The following is a 15,614-nucleotide window of genomic DNA, read 5'->3' as shown; positions in this document are numbered from 1 at the left end:
ATGACTTTGAATACACGCCAATATAATAAAATAAAAAAAATCAAGTTTTGCATTGTGACTCCATAAATGTCACGGATGGATTATTAGTGTCCTGACAGGGGTTAAATGCCAATTTGTTTAATTCCAGGAAAAGCACTGCCGCACTAAATAATAAATGTCATAAACCGTCTCGCGAGCAGATTTCTGCTAAAGCGTCTGAATATTGCAGATATACGGATCACTTTTATTAGCTGAAAGAGGTGACTCATAAAAAAACAAATTAGTTTATTGAAGTTGTTAATACAGAAATAATGCAAATTGATCATTTCAGTCAGTAAACGAAGTGAAGAGAAAAGCACAAGGCAATCTTTGGTATTAAATTTGTAACAAGACCACAAATGGATGTCAGTTTGAAGGGCTTGCTTGCATTAAAAAAAAAAAAAAACATACAACTTGACATAGCCCGAAAAAGAGAAATCCTAGTATTGACCTCCAAGGCTAACAAAATAAATACAATCTGTAGAAACTGCCCTGCAGTTGCAACGAGAATTTGAGCCGTTTGGGAAATGTAAAAGGACCGTCCACCAAATTTGCAGCAACTCAGAGCGTAGTCTACATTTAAAACATTTTTCAATTGACTATTCATTACAACACTTAATTGTTTTATTAAAATCTCCTGTAATAAAACAAAAGCAAAGTTACTCAGACAGAATCTTCTACACATTCCAGAAAGGGTGAGGAACCTTTTTTCCTATGGAAGGCCATACTAAAAAAAAAAAAGCAACAATAGAACTGTTAAATATCAGGGCTTCCGCGGGTCATTTAAATGGATTTTGGTCAAATTATGGCATTAAAAAGCATTAAACACAATGTTAACATGCATTAAAAATGTAATTGCAATTGCTGTAAAAACGTTCATCATGCAATGGAGTCACTATAACACAATTTAGCAATAATAAATGTGATTTAAGAAAATGTATTTGTGGGGACTGGTGATTAGCTATAATTTACAATAAAAAAAATGGCCTGCAGTCAACAAGTTGCTTCATGTTCTAAATACCAATTCCTTCTCATCTGAAAGAAGACAAAAAAAGTCACCAACATGAAACACTAATGCCACCTAGTGGCAGATAATTACCTCAACACAAATCTATGATTCAATTCTGCACACTCCTGTTACATTTATCTATTTAACTTCAATTAAAGTAATTACTATACAATTTCTGTATCCATAAACTAAAAGGTACAACAAAATTTGTTTGGAAACATTTAACCACTATTATGTTAAGAGTATAAAAAAACTTGAAAACTATATTATTGTACAAATAGAATTGATAATGTGCGATTAATCATGAGTTAACCGTGTAAATCATGCGATTAATTACGATTAAAATTGTAATTGGCTGACAGCCCTAATGTATAAACAGTATGTGTATGTATGAGTGTGCGCGTATGTACGTATTTTTGCAGTACGACGTGGGCATTAAATTAGTTTCAAGTTGCATTAAAAATGGCAGTAAAAAGCATTAAATTAGATTTGCTAATACCTGCAGAAACCCTGATTAACTAGTGGTTAGCAAGTCTGCCTCACTGTTCTGAGGTCCTTGGTTCCAATCACTCCCAGATTCCCAAAATATGCATGTTAGGTACGCTCAAGACTGAAGAATTTGTATGTGCCCAAAGGTCAGTATAGGTTCTCCCCCCTGTTCTAGAATATCCTAATACTTCTACATGCTTTCTTCTACATATTAGTCACCATGTGTGTACTGAAGTAACAAAATGGTTTGCATGTCAGGATAAATTCAGTATGTTTTTGCTGTCCAGCAACAAAGCCCACAGGCTTTCAGGAATTGGACCACTTGTATCATCATCATCATCATCATCATCACAGCCTAGGAGGGGGTCTGGAAGGAGGTGGTCCCGGGGGTGTGCGGGATGGCGGTGGCCCGGGAGGGAGTGTGCGTGACGGAGGCGTGGTGCGGGGGCCTCTGGAAGGGGGTTTGGTGCGGGGGACCGAGTTGGAGACCAGGGGTCGCTGCTCAGCCGGTGCGGGAGGAAGAGAAGCGGTGGGAAGGGGTGAGGACGGGGGTGAGGGGGGTGAGGACGGGGGTGAGGGGGCTGCGCGGGGGGTGTCGCGGGTATAGGTGGCTAAGTCACTTTCCTTGACCCTGTGGAAGCGTATGCAGCGACCCTGTAAAGACACAACATAAATATTAATTTATTATTACTTCATATAAACAATCAGTATCAATAATAACATAGAATTGGTATTTTGTTTTCTAATTATTGTTGGTGTGAATGTAGCATTATACCTTTGGACCGAGTGAGCAAAAGTGACTAGTAGCAACAACTAACCGAAGCAGCAAACAAGAGCGGCTAACAGGAGAAGCTAGCAAAAGCTAGCGAGAGCAAAGCAGATGGAGACTCAGCGACGAACACCAGCAGACCTCAGCCGTGGAAGGTAAGCGGCGGTCGACCTATTGGGTCCAACACTAGCTGTAGGCTAACTACGTTCGCAAAGTTCTTCTTTGGGTATCTGTAGCAGAAAGATGGTGGCGAAACATGCCAGCCTCCTGTCGGCGCGGTGCAGCCTATGTAACATAATTAGCGATAACTAGACCTATGATTATATGGAAAAAATATGTACATTGATGTGATAATCCCCCCCCCCCCCATATTATTCAATTAATAGTGGGGTTTTAAAATCAATGATTAGTTCACCACGAGATGCTGCTAAATGATACACACTGTCCTTAGGTTTTCGTGTTTGGCATTTTTACAGGGGAAGTCACCCCCCCCCCCCTTTTTTTTTGGACAATAACATGTTCTATGCAGTCCCACTAATCTCAATATGGTATTATGGTTAATATTGCATTAGTGGAATATGAGTTAAGCAGCAAAATCCACCGTTTTTATCGATCTCAGGGCGCGGCCATTTCGCCACTTGCCGTCGACTGAAGATGACATCACAGTTGATCAGGTCTCGAGTAACAACCAATCACAGCTCAGCTTAAGAAAACAGGTGAGCTCTGATTGGTTGTTGCCTGAGCCTGAGCAACATTGATGTAATCTTCAGTCGACAGCAGGTGGCAAAATGGCTGCCCCGTGAGATGGATAAAAACGGCTGGATTTTGCTTCTTAACTCATATTCCAAAAATTTAATATTAATCAGAATGTCACGTTTAGACTAGTGAGGTCACATATAACATATTATTGTCAAGAAATGTATTAAGGTTGACTTACACTTTAAGTGAATGAGCGCCGGCTCAACCAAAAGACGGCCTAAGTGACTTGCTGACAGAGGCGAGACTGTTTGAGGGCGGACAGAGACGCGCCTGTCTTCCCTTCACACCTGCGCCACAATAACTCGCAATCGCAAAATTAGGCACACACTTACGCAGTCTTCCCCTTTCCCCCTCTTGTGCTGTGACACCAAACAGAAAGTGCTTTATGTCTTGTTATGTGTTTGCAACATAAAGGGGCATTTCTAAATATGCCCACAATAGTTAACAGAGGGCGCTAATCATGATTTACAAGGCAGCAAAGAGTGGGACGCTTCTCTTATTGTTCTCATTGATGGCTAGTTGCAAAGTCGGTGTTGTTGTGAGGGATAGAGAGAGGGCTCTCTGTGTCCTTGGTGGTCTGATTATAACACCTTATTAAACAGAGAGGCCCTAAAGTCACACAGGGGCCATTTAGATGGCCCGAGCAGCGGTAGCTTTGTGGCTTGAGGGGCGCCATTGTGCGAGTGCATGTATGTGAGGGGCTGCGTAATTGATTGGGGTCAGCCTGCTCCAGGAGAGGAGGGGTGTCATGGGGTGACCGCCGGGGTCTTGTCACCGGGCTGCGGCGAACGGGCCGCTTTGGGAGCAGCGGTACAACACCAGTGAGAGCATATGGACACAATGAGAACACAAGCTCATGAATATGTGTGTGTTTGTGTGCGAGTGTGAGCATGCAGCCACCACAACATATGGCCTGAATGGACGCTCTGGCTCATGAATAAACAGAAACAGGAAGCTTTGAGAGGAGGCTGTAAAAAGAGCACTAAAACAAGAGAATAAAAAAAAAACTGTAAACAATTTAAAATAAAATAAACTTAATTAAATGGAGCTAATCTGAAAGGACACTTGTTTAGTGTCATCTCCAGACAGAAGATACACATTTAGCCTTTTTCACATCTCAACTGGTTTACGGTTACACACTTTTTTATTCCAGCTCAGCTTCAGAAAACAGGTGAACCGTGATTGGTTATTACCTGAGCCCTAAAACTGCCATTTTGAGTCAACAGAAAGTGACAAAATAGCCGCCACATGAGATGGATAATAATGGGTGGATTTTGCTTCTTAACCCATATTCCACAATCGCAATATTAATCTAATGACCGTGTTTAGATTAGTGGGGCTGTAAAGAAGATATGATTAAAAGAACATTTTTGGGTTTAAATTGTTTAGTTTTTTGGGGGTTTTGTTTTTAATTGTTTTATATTTCATTGTTTTGTATGTCATCATGTTTGATTTGTAGCTGAGTTGAGTTGAATATTCACCACATGAGAGGAACTAAAAAGCTCTAAATGTTTCACAGTCAAATGCGCATAACATTTGCAGGGGTAAGAAATCCAGGTCCAGAAAAAACCCTCCCATAGTTTGGCTTTAGCCCCAGGTGCTAGCTAGCGAGCTCCCTAGCTAGCTCCCCGGGTGCTCGGTTACCTGCTAAGGAGCTAGCTAGCTAGCACAATGGGCTAAACTGTGGCAGGGTTTTTACTTTCTGGACCTGGATTTGCCACCCTGAATTTGTCATTGTATCATATTTTAATAATAATAATAATAAATATATTTAGTACTGTATAGCCTTTGGAGGAATGAGAAAGTGTAGGAATAATTTTGATAGTGTAAATAAATAATCAAAATAATGGCTACCATTTATAATTCATTAAAAATAATGGAATATATCTATTTTTATCATTATTTTGTTTAGTTTTTTCTCGTTTCAATTATAATATTTTTTCTCCCTATTTCCTTTTCCTATTGTGTTGTTTTGTTTGTCACAGCTTTATTTCCCCTTTTGGCGGCTCCCTCCAAACCTTAACTTGTTTTTTTTTAGGAAAACCACTAAAACACCTCCAGCATTCCTTCCAACACCTCACAGGCCTCAAGACTCTGCCCTTCACACACAAACTCACAAATATCATCGAGTCAATATGCTGCGCATGCATACACATTTGTGGCCTATACAGTAAAGAAAGACATGAGACGGGAGATGCACATCTGGCCTGACACCTCAGACCGTCATCAAGCATGACAATATCGTTAAGCACATGACGTATTTTACAGAAAGCCAGGATGTAAACATGAATGGTTGTAGATTCTCCACTGCGGAAATAAAAAAGCAATAAGGCAATCACACTTTTGGGATATCAACCAATCCAGCAAAGGAAGTCATGACTTTCAATCACTTTTAAAGGGTGGAAAGGAGATTCGGTTAACAGCTTGAGATGTTTGCCTCCAACTGCAATGGAATAATTCACTATTTGTCCATTGATAAATAATGATTTGAATCCTTATCCAAATATATATTTTTTTCTTAGTAATAGTACCTAAATACAGATAATTGAAATCTAATCAGCTTGTATTTGTGTTGTGTAAATTTATCCAAATTCAGTGCCAACTTTTTAAGTTGCTCTAGTAACAAACATACAAGATTAAATAATTTATAACTTTGATTTGTGGATATTTACAACTCTCATGTTGTCATACAGAGACAAACCAATTGGATGGGCCCTGTCATTGATTGGCGTGGCGAGCAGTTCAAAATCAGCTGGGAGAAGCTCCAGCTTTATCCTGAATGGGATGAGCGATGGATGGATGCTTTGGACGTGTGGCAGACATTAAAAGTTGAGTCTTAAACGCTAAAAGAGGTGAGTGATAAAATGTGTTGGATGAAATTAGGGCGAAGTGAGGCTTTAAAGCAAAGTGATTTGCTGATGGACAGCGTTGGGGTGGGGGTGGGGACAGGATGGCGGGGGACCCTCTGGTCTCTGCCGTCCTGTGTGACGGAGCATCCGTGCCATCAGCTGTAGGGACAAAAGAAGGGAATCTCTTGTGTCACAATATGGCTCTTGGCCTTTAAACTGCCCATCTGTTTGTGTGACGCTCACTCGGCAGTGCTGACACACAACTTACAGTGACAAGCACCCCCGCACACACACTTACGCAGCGGAGACACATAAAATGCAAAGACAGTGTGTGGCAGAAAGTGGCAGCACGCTGATGGCCGTTTGTAGATGCAGCGAGGTAAAAGTAATGCGGGGAGAAAGCCGAACGAGAACTCCCCTGAATAAATGCTCAATTTTTCCAGATTTGTTGTGATTTTCGGCACCTTAGTTCATCAGTCATGTGCATGCTGCACAGGGTGGCATCACTGGGACGCGGCCCAAAATAACTTAAAAAATTGCAACGTGAATTTTTTTTCCTAGTGTATAATATCAATCATTGCCGTTTGTATGGGTAATTTGAAATATAAACTTTTGAAGTGATGGTTGTATTATTGTTCTGATCTGATTTATGACTTGCCTCATTTGTTTGGTAGAATTTTGTGAAGTTGTCGTTTAGCAAGTTAACAACTCTAATTGAAGTACATCCTGTAAATAATTTGTCTTTCATATTATTTTGTTGCAATCCTATAAATTGATAGAACCAAAATATTTATGTATAATACATTTGGTATTGTTTGTTGTAATACAGATTGATACTGTTTGTTAAAAAGTAGGGAAGAGGACCTTGAAAAAAAAATATCATATATTAAATCACATTCGTAATATTAAGAGGGGGGGGGGGGGGGCACAATTTACTAGAGCTTGCTAGTGATAGTTTTGTGTTAAAGGGGAAGTCCCCCCCCCCAAAAAAATATAAAAAATAAAATAAAATACTGACAATATGTTCCAAACTAGTCTAAATACGATATTCTGATTAATATTGCGTTAGTGGAATATGAATTAAGCAGCAAAATTTCAGAAGGCGTCCATTTTGCTACTTGCTGTCGAGTGAAAATGACATCACAGTTACTCAGGTCTCAAGTAACGACCAGTCACAGCTCAGCTTCAGAAAACAGGTGAGCTGGGCTTGGTTGTTGCCTGAGCCCTGAGCAAATGTGATGGCATCTTCAGTCAATAGCAAGTGGCAAAATGGCCGCCCCCTGAGATGGATAAAAACTCATATTCCACAAATGTAATATTAATCAGAATGTCATGTTAAGATGAGTGAGGTCACATATAACATATTATTGACTTCCCCTTTAATAAGGCTTCTTGGTCTAATGTTTCTATGTAAATCCTCGTGTGTTTCTTTCATTTTAAAACGCTGTCTTGACTTCACATATTTATTGCATTTGCTGCCACATCAGTCACTACTCAAAGCTCGGCCGACAGCGGCTCTTTGACGAGACGTCATTGCAGTCGTCTTTTATCTCCGCTACGCCTTTCAGCGGAATCCTGCTCTCACTTGCCGCAAAAGTGCATCCCCTCCCCTTCCTCCTCCTTTTGTATATATGTGAAGAGTAGTTTCATTTTTCTCAGTTAATGAGGCATGAAGGCATTGGTGCTCATTGTTGGGGCATTTCTTAGAAGTGACTGAGAAAATCTCTAAAAACCTCTGTCCTCACAAAGATGAATTGTGCAGCTCCGAAGAAGAAGAAAAAAGTTACGAAGTGGGGATAAATCCATTGATGGTGACTTCTTTGATAGACTATAGACGGCACATACTGTTACATGAGAGAACGACAAATTGACAATTTTCCAATGGAGAGTGACAATGACACCATTGACAACTGCAGATGTTATGCCATGGCAACCAGCATGATGATCAAAACATGTCCGCAGGGTTATAGGGGTGCAGTACAAGGGTCCAAGGTTAGAAAACAGGCGGTGCTTTGCACTATCTAGTCGTGTTACACTTTTGTATGACACACAATGATGTCACCGCGGCATGGGCGGCCCACAGTACGGCACAGCTTTAGAAATGTTACATAAAAAGTGAGGGTTGGCAACAACGGCGCCGTTGATGACATGCAGGGATCAAGCCGCCATTTTACAGGCAATGAGTGTGTTAGAATGATCTACGGCTGCTGTCGTGTGTACAGTACATTACGTTACACACTGACATGTTGGAACGTGACTGCAGATGTTTTCTATTTTTGAGCGCGTGATGAAAGCACGGTCTGCAACGGAGCTTTTAAGCGACCCCAAAATATCCATAATTATAGTCATAATGCCAATGTCTGGTGCGCACGTTTTGATCTTGGCGCACGCTAAATGAAGCAGCACTCACCTGGTCTCCAGGCTGAGGCCTCATCAGAGAGACTTGGTCGTAGCCTCTTTGAAAGAGAGCCCACAGAGCGTCTAGCTTCCCCTGGAGAGTGAAATAGAATTCATTCAAATATTGAACTTGCTTACATAGAGTTTGCGCATTATTTGAAGACAAACCTGAATGGGCGTGTACCACTTCCTCCGCTGCGTGGGCCGGCGGTTGGGTTTGCGAGGCTTGGGTTCATAAGGCTCAAATTCCTGCTCAGGCATCTTGACGACTGCATTTTTGGGTTTGTCCAACTTGGCGCCCTCTTCGGTGGAGCCCTTCTCTCCCCAGCGCACCTGAATGAAACGCATTAACGGCGAAAGTGCTGAGTGTCCGTGTGTGTGTGTGTGTGTGCGTGCGTGAGTGTACCTCCATGCGTTTAATGCCCCCCACTCCTCGTCCTCCGTAGTAAGATGCATCCACTGTGGGCCACCTCTTCTTGGGCATCCCATCTTCATCGTCCGATTCCTTTAAAAAAGAAAAAAAAACTTTTAAAATCATTTTAAAATATGCTTGCGATAGCTGTTCAAATGCATTTATTTCGATATTATCCGGAATAAGGACATTCGAAAGTATGTCGCACAGAAGTGATGTCATCTAGCAGCAGCCAATAAAAAAGCACCTCCACATGACTTCGCTTGTAGGCGACCATTTTCCGGGTTTGCGACAAGCAAAAACTCTCTGTGAACATCTGTGCAACCTTTTACAATATTTTACAAACCCTGATGAAAACCTTATATTAACTAAGTTCGTAAACATTTGCCACTCGGAGAGATAGATACCAGCTTTATCTTCAGATTTGTAAAAAAAAAGGCTGATGCCGATATTTGTCAAATGTCAAATATCGGGTCCGATAATCGGCCCGGTCGATAATCGGTCAATCCCTAGTCGAATGTGAGTTAAAGTTAAGAAATGGTGAGGTGCAACACTGGAACAACCTATATTACGCCTTTCTAATTTGTCATTAAAGTTCAAATGGTTTGTGTTTTAATTAGAGCTGTCAAACATTTTTGAATCAGATTAATTATAACTTAGAATTTTGATTAACCATGATTAATCACTTAATTAAAAAGGCTTTTTTTAATTAATATTTTTTGCCCACCAAATTTGACGAGCACCTGTTATGTGTTAATTCTTTCGACATTTAGTTTTGAGGACGTCTTCAACATTTTTTGATCCACTGCACGCTCTCCTCTTCCTCTTCCTCTAATCAGTTATAATTACTTGCATAATTTAAAATGGAAAAAAGACCCCAATATTTTGACATGAGAAAATATTCTGAATGTCAAACATAAACATTTATTAAATGCTTTACTTTAATGCATGTAGTATTGCTGAAATACAACCTGTGCTACCTTTAACTTAACCATCTGCTGTGAAGATAAAGGATTATTTGCGTTAAAATTAATAGTGTGATTAATCGGCGTTAGTACATGATTAATGCAATTTTTGTGTCATTTATTAATCAGTTAATGCTTTAACTTTGATAGCACTAGTTTTAATATTACAGTGGTTAACCTATTTTTACACTTGTACAGCCATGTTGAAATGCACAATTTAAAATAATTTTATATAAAGCTAGATAATAATAGGAATCAGCATAGTGTATTATGTACTTACAGGTTCTGGGGGAGGTGGAGGGGGAAGTTCTTTGATGACCTGAAAGTCAAGAAATAAAAATTGTATTAATGTAATGGGCCCCAAAGAGTTGTTTGCAAATGAAGCTAAAATGCTGACGTGTCAATTTACCACAGTGCAGCAGAGAGGCCAAAACCACCACATGAGCAGCAGGGCCAACAGCAAGAACACCACCAGTAGTGAAATCAGCACGATGGTGCCGTCAAACTGCACAAACGACACACACACAATGACGGCGATGCAATTAGACCAAGTGAAAGTCAAACGGAGCAAAACTTGTACATTCCAGTACTCACAGCCTCCTCTGATGACACACAACAGAGGAGACATCAGAAAGAAGAGAGGAAGAGTACTGGAGGAAATCCAAAAGAAGTTTTGAAAGGAAAAGTGAAGTTGATCAAATTACAGGTCAACAACGCACACGTGATGTACTCACACATTCAGTAGTTGTGATGTGAACCGAGCTGGTGATGTAGGAGATGCCCTCATTCATGCTCACCTGCAGGTAGATGACCCTGCAAAACACGGAGGCGACACACTCATGACACGGGCTTGCTTGGACTACTTGAGTCTACTGTACACGCTTGCCTGAAAAGCAGCCTGCACATTCCTCCATGTGCTCTGTCCATACTTGCACTCTCTAAAACGCTGACAGGGACACTTTCTCAAAATCCAAAGAGGTCAAGGGAGTTCTCCGCCTTCCAGACTAAATCTCCTCTGAACAGAAACTACATACCTGAAAGCTGAATGATGTCAAATTTATCTGCAGATAAGAGATAGGCCTACTTTTTGCAACATTTGCAGATGCATAGCGTAACTTTTGTGTTTCATCCGTGAATAATGCAATAAAAATGCCTTATCCAGTGCAAGAGATGTATCCAAAATTCTGTCTTTTCAATCAATGTTTTTATAAATCGGCAAATTGTTTAAAACCAATGTTTATATATTCTGTCAGTTTGATAACATTTTAAGATCCACATTAGGCAACAACAGCATTTAAGAATGAGAACTATTATTATTTCTCTTATTACATTTTTGAATAAGTGAACACATTTTTTTTAAACTTCTCATCTGCAGTTGTTGGTATAGCAACCTGTATTTTAGGATCTTCTTCTTTTCCGTTCGGCTTTTCCCTTCAGGGGTTGCCTCCATCTAACCCTGTCCTCTGCCTCCTCTGCTCTCACACCAACTACCTTCATGTCCTCCTTAACTACATCCATAAACCTCCTCTTTGGTCTTCCTCTAGACCTCCTGCCTGGCATTTGGAAACTCAGCAACCTTTTGCCAATACACTCACTGTCTCTCCTCTGGAATTGTCCAAACTGGCCTCTGACTTGTTCTTAAAAATGGGCACCAGCAAACTTCTCCTCCATTCCTCAGGCATCTTCTCACTATCTAAGATCCTGTTGAACAACCCAGTCAGAAATTCTACTGCTACCTCTCCTAGACACCATAGCTCTATACCTCCAAACCTCCACAAGTACTGCATATCATCAGGACCAAGTGCCTTTCCACTCTTGATCCTGTTCAATGCCCTTCTCACTTCATCCTTACTAATCTTTGCTACTTCCTGGTCCACAACAGTCACCTCTTCTATTCTTCGTTCTTTCTCATTTTCCTCATTCATCAACTCTTCCCATCACACTACTGGCATCTGTCAACACACTTCCATCCCTATCCTTTATTACCCGAACTTGTTGCACGTCCTTTCCATTTCTGTCTCTTTGCCTAGCCAACCTGTATAGATCAGTCTCTCCCCTCCCTACTGTCCAACCTAGCATACAAGTCATCGTAAGCCCCTTGTTTGGCTTTTGCCAATTCTACTTTCACCCTACGCTGCATTTCCCTGTACTCCTGTCTACTTCCTTCCGTCCTCTCAGTTTCCCACTTCTTCTTAGCTAATCTCTTTCTCTGGATCCACTTCTGCACCTCCTCATTCCACCACCAAGTCTCCGTATCTCCTTTCCTTCCAGACGACACACCAAGGACTATACTACCAGTCATCTGGAAGCACCTCCTGGCCATCCAGAGCCCATTTCAGAACTTCTTCCTGTAAGTCATACAACACTTTTCCTTTTTCAGCTTCCACCATTTCGTCCTCTGCTCTGCCTTTGCCCTCTTTGTCTTCCTCACCACCAGAGTCATCCTACACAATACCAACCAATGCTGTCTGGCTACACTCTCACCTACCACTGATCTCCTTCAGATTACACCGTCTACACAAGATGTAGTCTACCTGTGTACTCCTACCTCGACTCTTGTAGGTCACCCTATGTTCTTGCCTCTTCTGGAAGAAATTATTCACAACAGCCATTTCCATTATTTTTGCAAAGTCAACCACCATCTTTACTTCTGCGTTCCTCTCCTGGATACCAAACCTGCCCATCACCTCCTCGTCACCTCTGTTTCCTGCACCAACATGTCCATTGAAGTCTGCACCAATGACAACTCTCTCACTTCTAGGGATACTCTGCATCATTTCATCAAGGTCCAACCAAAATATCTCCCTCTCCTCCAGCTCACATCCTGCCTGTGGCGCATACCCTCTAACCACATTGATTACCACAAGTCCGATTCCTAGCTTCAGGCTCATCACTCTATCTGACACCTCCAGGACGTTCCTAACAAACTCCTTCACGACAACTCCTACTCCATTTATCCGGGCTTGGGACCGGCACAAGAAGACACTAGCTTGTGCCCCCTTGCGGCTACATAAACTGGATATCCTTTCAAAAAAAGAAAAAGTGAATATTTAAAGACATTCAAGGACATACGTTTCATCTGGATTTGATAGAGATTAGGGTTTTGTTAACATTTTCACATCAAGACTGGTCACGCTCAGAGCCACCACTGACCAAATTGGGGCCATAAGCATTTTGGGGCCTCCCAATGACTGCTTTTCATTCTTCTGGGTGGTTCTTTTGTGGGCAGAATTCTGGACGATGTGTCAAGTACACCTTGGAGCGTTCCCTCACATTGGTCAAATCTCTGTCATGCTAAATGGTGGATAGGGCCCTGCATGTGTGTTCTGCGTTTCGGGAGGGGTGGCTAATGTATGTCTTGTATTGCCATGACACCTCAATACACCAATGATAAGCAACATAACCAAACTATTAAATGTAAAACAAAAAGCCAAGAAATTGTCTGCTTGATGATCAGTACAATATGACGTAACATTTTATGCCAACAACCAGCAACAGAAATAAAGCTAAATTCTATTGATACATTTGTGAAACACTGGTGGCGATTGTATATCAGGCAACTGTTTTAATCTAATATGACTTTGACAGCTGAATGGATGTGTTTGATTGTCAGAGACCAAAACAAAAGAAGCTAGCAGCCAGTGAGAAGTCGCAAAGGCGGCAGCTGCAGATTGTAGTTCTTGGTTTAGGGAGAAGAGCGGAGAAAGGCTTCTTGTGCTGTGCTTATGGTTTGGGGGGACAGAGACAACGGGGGCATTGAGCTTTGGGTGCACATTTGAGAAAAGGGTGGTGACAGGGGGGAGGTCACTGCAAGGTGGGGTGTGGATGAAGAGCGTGTGGGGGATGGGATGAAGAGGACCTTTTCTGTCTGAAATCCCTTCAGCACTATCACTCGCTTCTGAGACAACATGAGACCCTCCCATCACCCATTGACTTCCTCACCCACCAACACTATGTTTGCCCTCCTCCATACTCTCTATACAACTGTGCCTTGACTCATGCTGTCACCAACTTGGGAGTAGGAAATCGGCAGTGCAGGTGCCACTCTTAGATTTCCCCCCATCATACGGTCAGGGGACATGCTGCTATCAATCTCTATCAATCATCATCTCCCCACTATAAGTGTCTGCCTTGTGTTTGTGTGTGTGTGTTTGTGTCGTCGCATCCGGAAGGATTGCAGTCAACACGGATTTATGTGAAGCCAGCATCAATGACTTCATTCTAAGAGACAAGGCTCGGATAGAACAGGAGGGGATTGAGGGGCAGCCTGGTTGGCAGCCTAAAGTGCTTTCCAAAAGAGGATATAGCTGTAAAGGTGGGGACCAACTCCATTTTTCAATTCCTGTCGAAGTAATAAATCTGTTTATAATGGCACCTATTGTGTGAGCGCTAGGTGTGTTTCTTCACAGCCCATCAGGAAGCAGTTGGCCTCCTCCTTGAGCCCTTCAGCCATTCACAGCTGACTTCCTCTTTAGTAGAACGCAAGGGTGTCAAACAATGCTGACTGTGCAGTAATGGGATTCAGCTACATGGAAAAAATCACTCCTCCAGGCACTGTGTGATGATGGTGCACCACATTCTCATCTGGTCTCACACAAAAAGTTCTTACAACAACAGTGGAAGAGACTTCACTCTACAGGTACGGTTATTTTCTGACTGGCCAGTGGCCACTATTATGGTTCAACTGGCTTCCAGATGAACTGGTTTAAGATTACAGCTCTGTCTATTAGGGCAAAATCAGTCCAGTCATTTTGTGTTACTTGTCTGCAGATTTGTCACAAGCTGACATCTAGGTCATTTATTTGATTTTATTTGTAAACTTATTTAATATTCACAATTTCTTGTAGTTTATCGACAGTGGCAAACGAGCCGTTCTTTATTGAAGAATTGAAAATGTATGCAGTTGAACAATTTCCATGTACCTTATGACGAATAATGACGAATAGCATGTCAGTCTTCAGCCAAACAGGAGTCCATCAGTGACAGACTGAGAAGGTCCGCCAGTACATACCAGGTGAGTAACAATTACAGTGACTGACAAAAACCCACGGTGGCCGGTGCATAGTCCGTCAGTTTTTTTCGTCATTTCCCAGCAAAACGAGCGCCTGTCAATGACGGATTGACGGACCTTCCGTCAGTGCTGACAGGATGCCCATGTCTGGCAAATGGATGGATAAAGTAATTGGGCATGACGGAGTGTTTGCACAATTGTGGGACGGAAAATTTCACTCCCGTGCTATCCCATTCCCACAAAAAAAAAAAAAGATTCAGAATGACTCCCACTCCCGTACCGCTCCCATTTTGGAGATCAGCTACTAAATAAATAAAAAAACATGCAAGTTTTTCCTCCCCAGTCCTACTCAACAATCCCGTTCACTCCCTTTATCTTGTCCTGTCCTAATCCCATGATTAAAGATCATGTTGACTCCCATCCTGCAGGCATCCCAGGACCCGTGGGACTCCCCCAAAAAATCTTAGCCTCTACCACACACATCCATGGAGCGCCAATCTGTCTGCCTGCGCCTCCATCAAATCCAGGAAAACACCAACTGCACCCTTCGTTACACATGGTTTTAACAGGTCTAAAATATTGCCTACTTTTAGTCACCAAATTGGAGATGCACTGGGGGGGCATAGAAGTGTAACGCATCTACCAAATTCACAAACACGCTAAACTAGACTTGCCTCAGCACGAAAATTAAGATGCGCCCGTTATTTGGCCGCATGCAGTATACTATCTGTTACAAAATTGCCAGATGTGCTGGGGGTGCGGCAGTTGTCTGCTGGAGCACCCAGAGAGGGAATTCGGACCCAAAGACAGTAGACCAGAAATGATCCGGCATGAAAATTAAGGCCTAAATTGAAAAACTGAAAATAATACAAATGCAAAATTCTTTCTTTTTTGTCTGCAACACATTTTCTTGGGGAAATTGAGCCTATCCCCGTT

General features: G+C 41.8%; 1 protein-coding gene across 4 annotated transcripts in view; it reads right to left on the bottom strand.

Annotated features, from left to right (window-relative positions):
- Positions 1 to 249: 249 nt before the first annotated feature.
- Positions 250 to 15,614, bottom strand: part of antxr1d (ANTXR cell adhesion molecule 1d) — a 33,354-nt gene continuing 17,989 nt past the window's right edge. For 2 of the 4 annotated variants that reach the window (XM_077581703.1, XM_077581704.1), the window contains 7 exons: positions 10,402 to 10,480; positions 10,077 to 10,172; positions 9,948 to 9,986; positions 8,697 to 8,795; positions 8,459 to 8,623; positions 8,304 to 8,384; positions 250 to 2,170 (listed from right to left, as the gene is read on the bottom strand). In XM_077581703.1, coding sequence (XP_077437829.1) covers positions 1,865 to 2,170; positions 8,304 to 8,384; positions 8,459 to 8,623; positions 8,697 to 8,795; positions 9,948 to 9,986; positions 10,077 to 10,172; positions 10,402 to 10,480 — 865 coding nt within the window. In that variant the 3' untranslated portion in view covers positions 250 to 1,864. Of the gene's footprint in view, positions 2,171 to 8,303; positions 8,385 to 8,458; positions 8,624 to 8,696; positions 8,796 to 9,947; positions 9,987 to 10,076; positions 10,318 to 10,401; positions 10,481 to 15,614 lie in introns of those variants that run through there. The other 2 variants (XR_013296168.1, XM_077581705.1) reach the window with 2 other exon arrangements.

This window comes from Vanacampus margaritifer, chromosome 12 (assembly GCF_051991255.1).
Source record: "Vanacampus margaritifer isolate UIUO_Vmar chromosome 12, RoL_Vmar_1.0, whole genome shotgun sequence".
Taxonomy (NCBI): domain Eukaryota; kingdom Metazoa; phylum Chordata; class Actinopteri; order Syngnathiformes; family Syngnathidae; genus Vanacampus; species Vanacampus margaritifer.
Note: the sequence above shows the minus strand (reverse complement) of the source record. Positions and strands in the feature narration are given on the sequence as shown.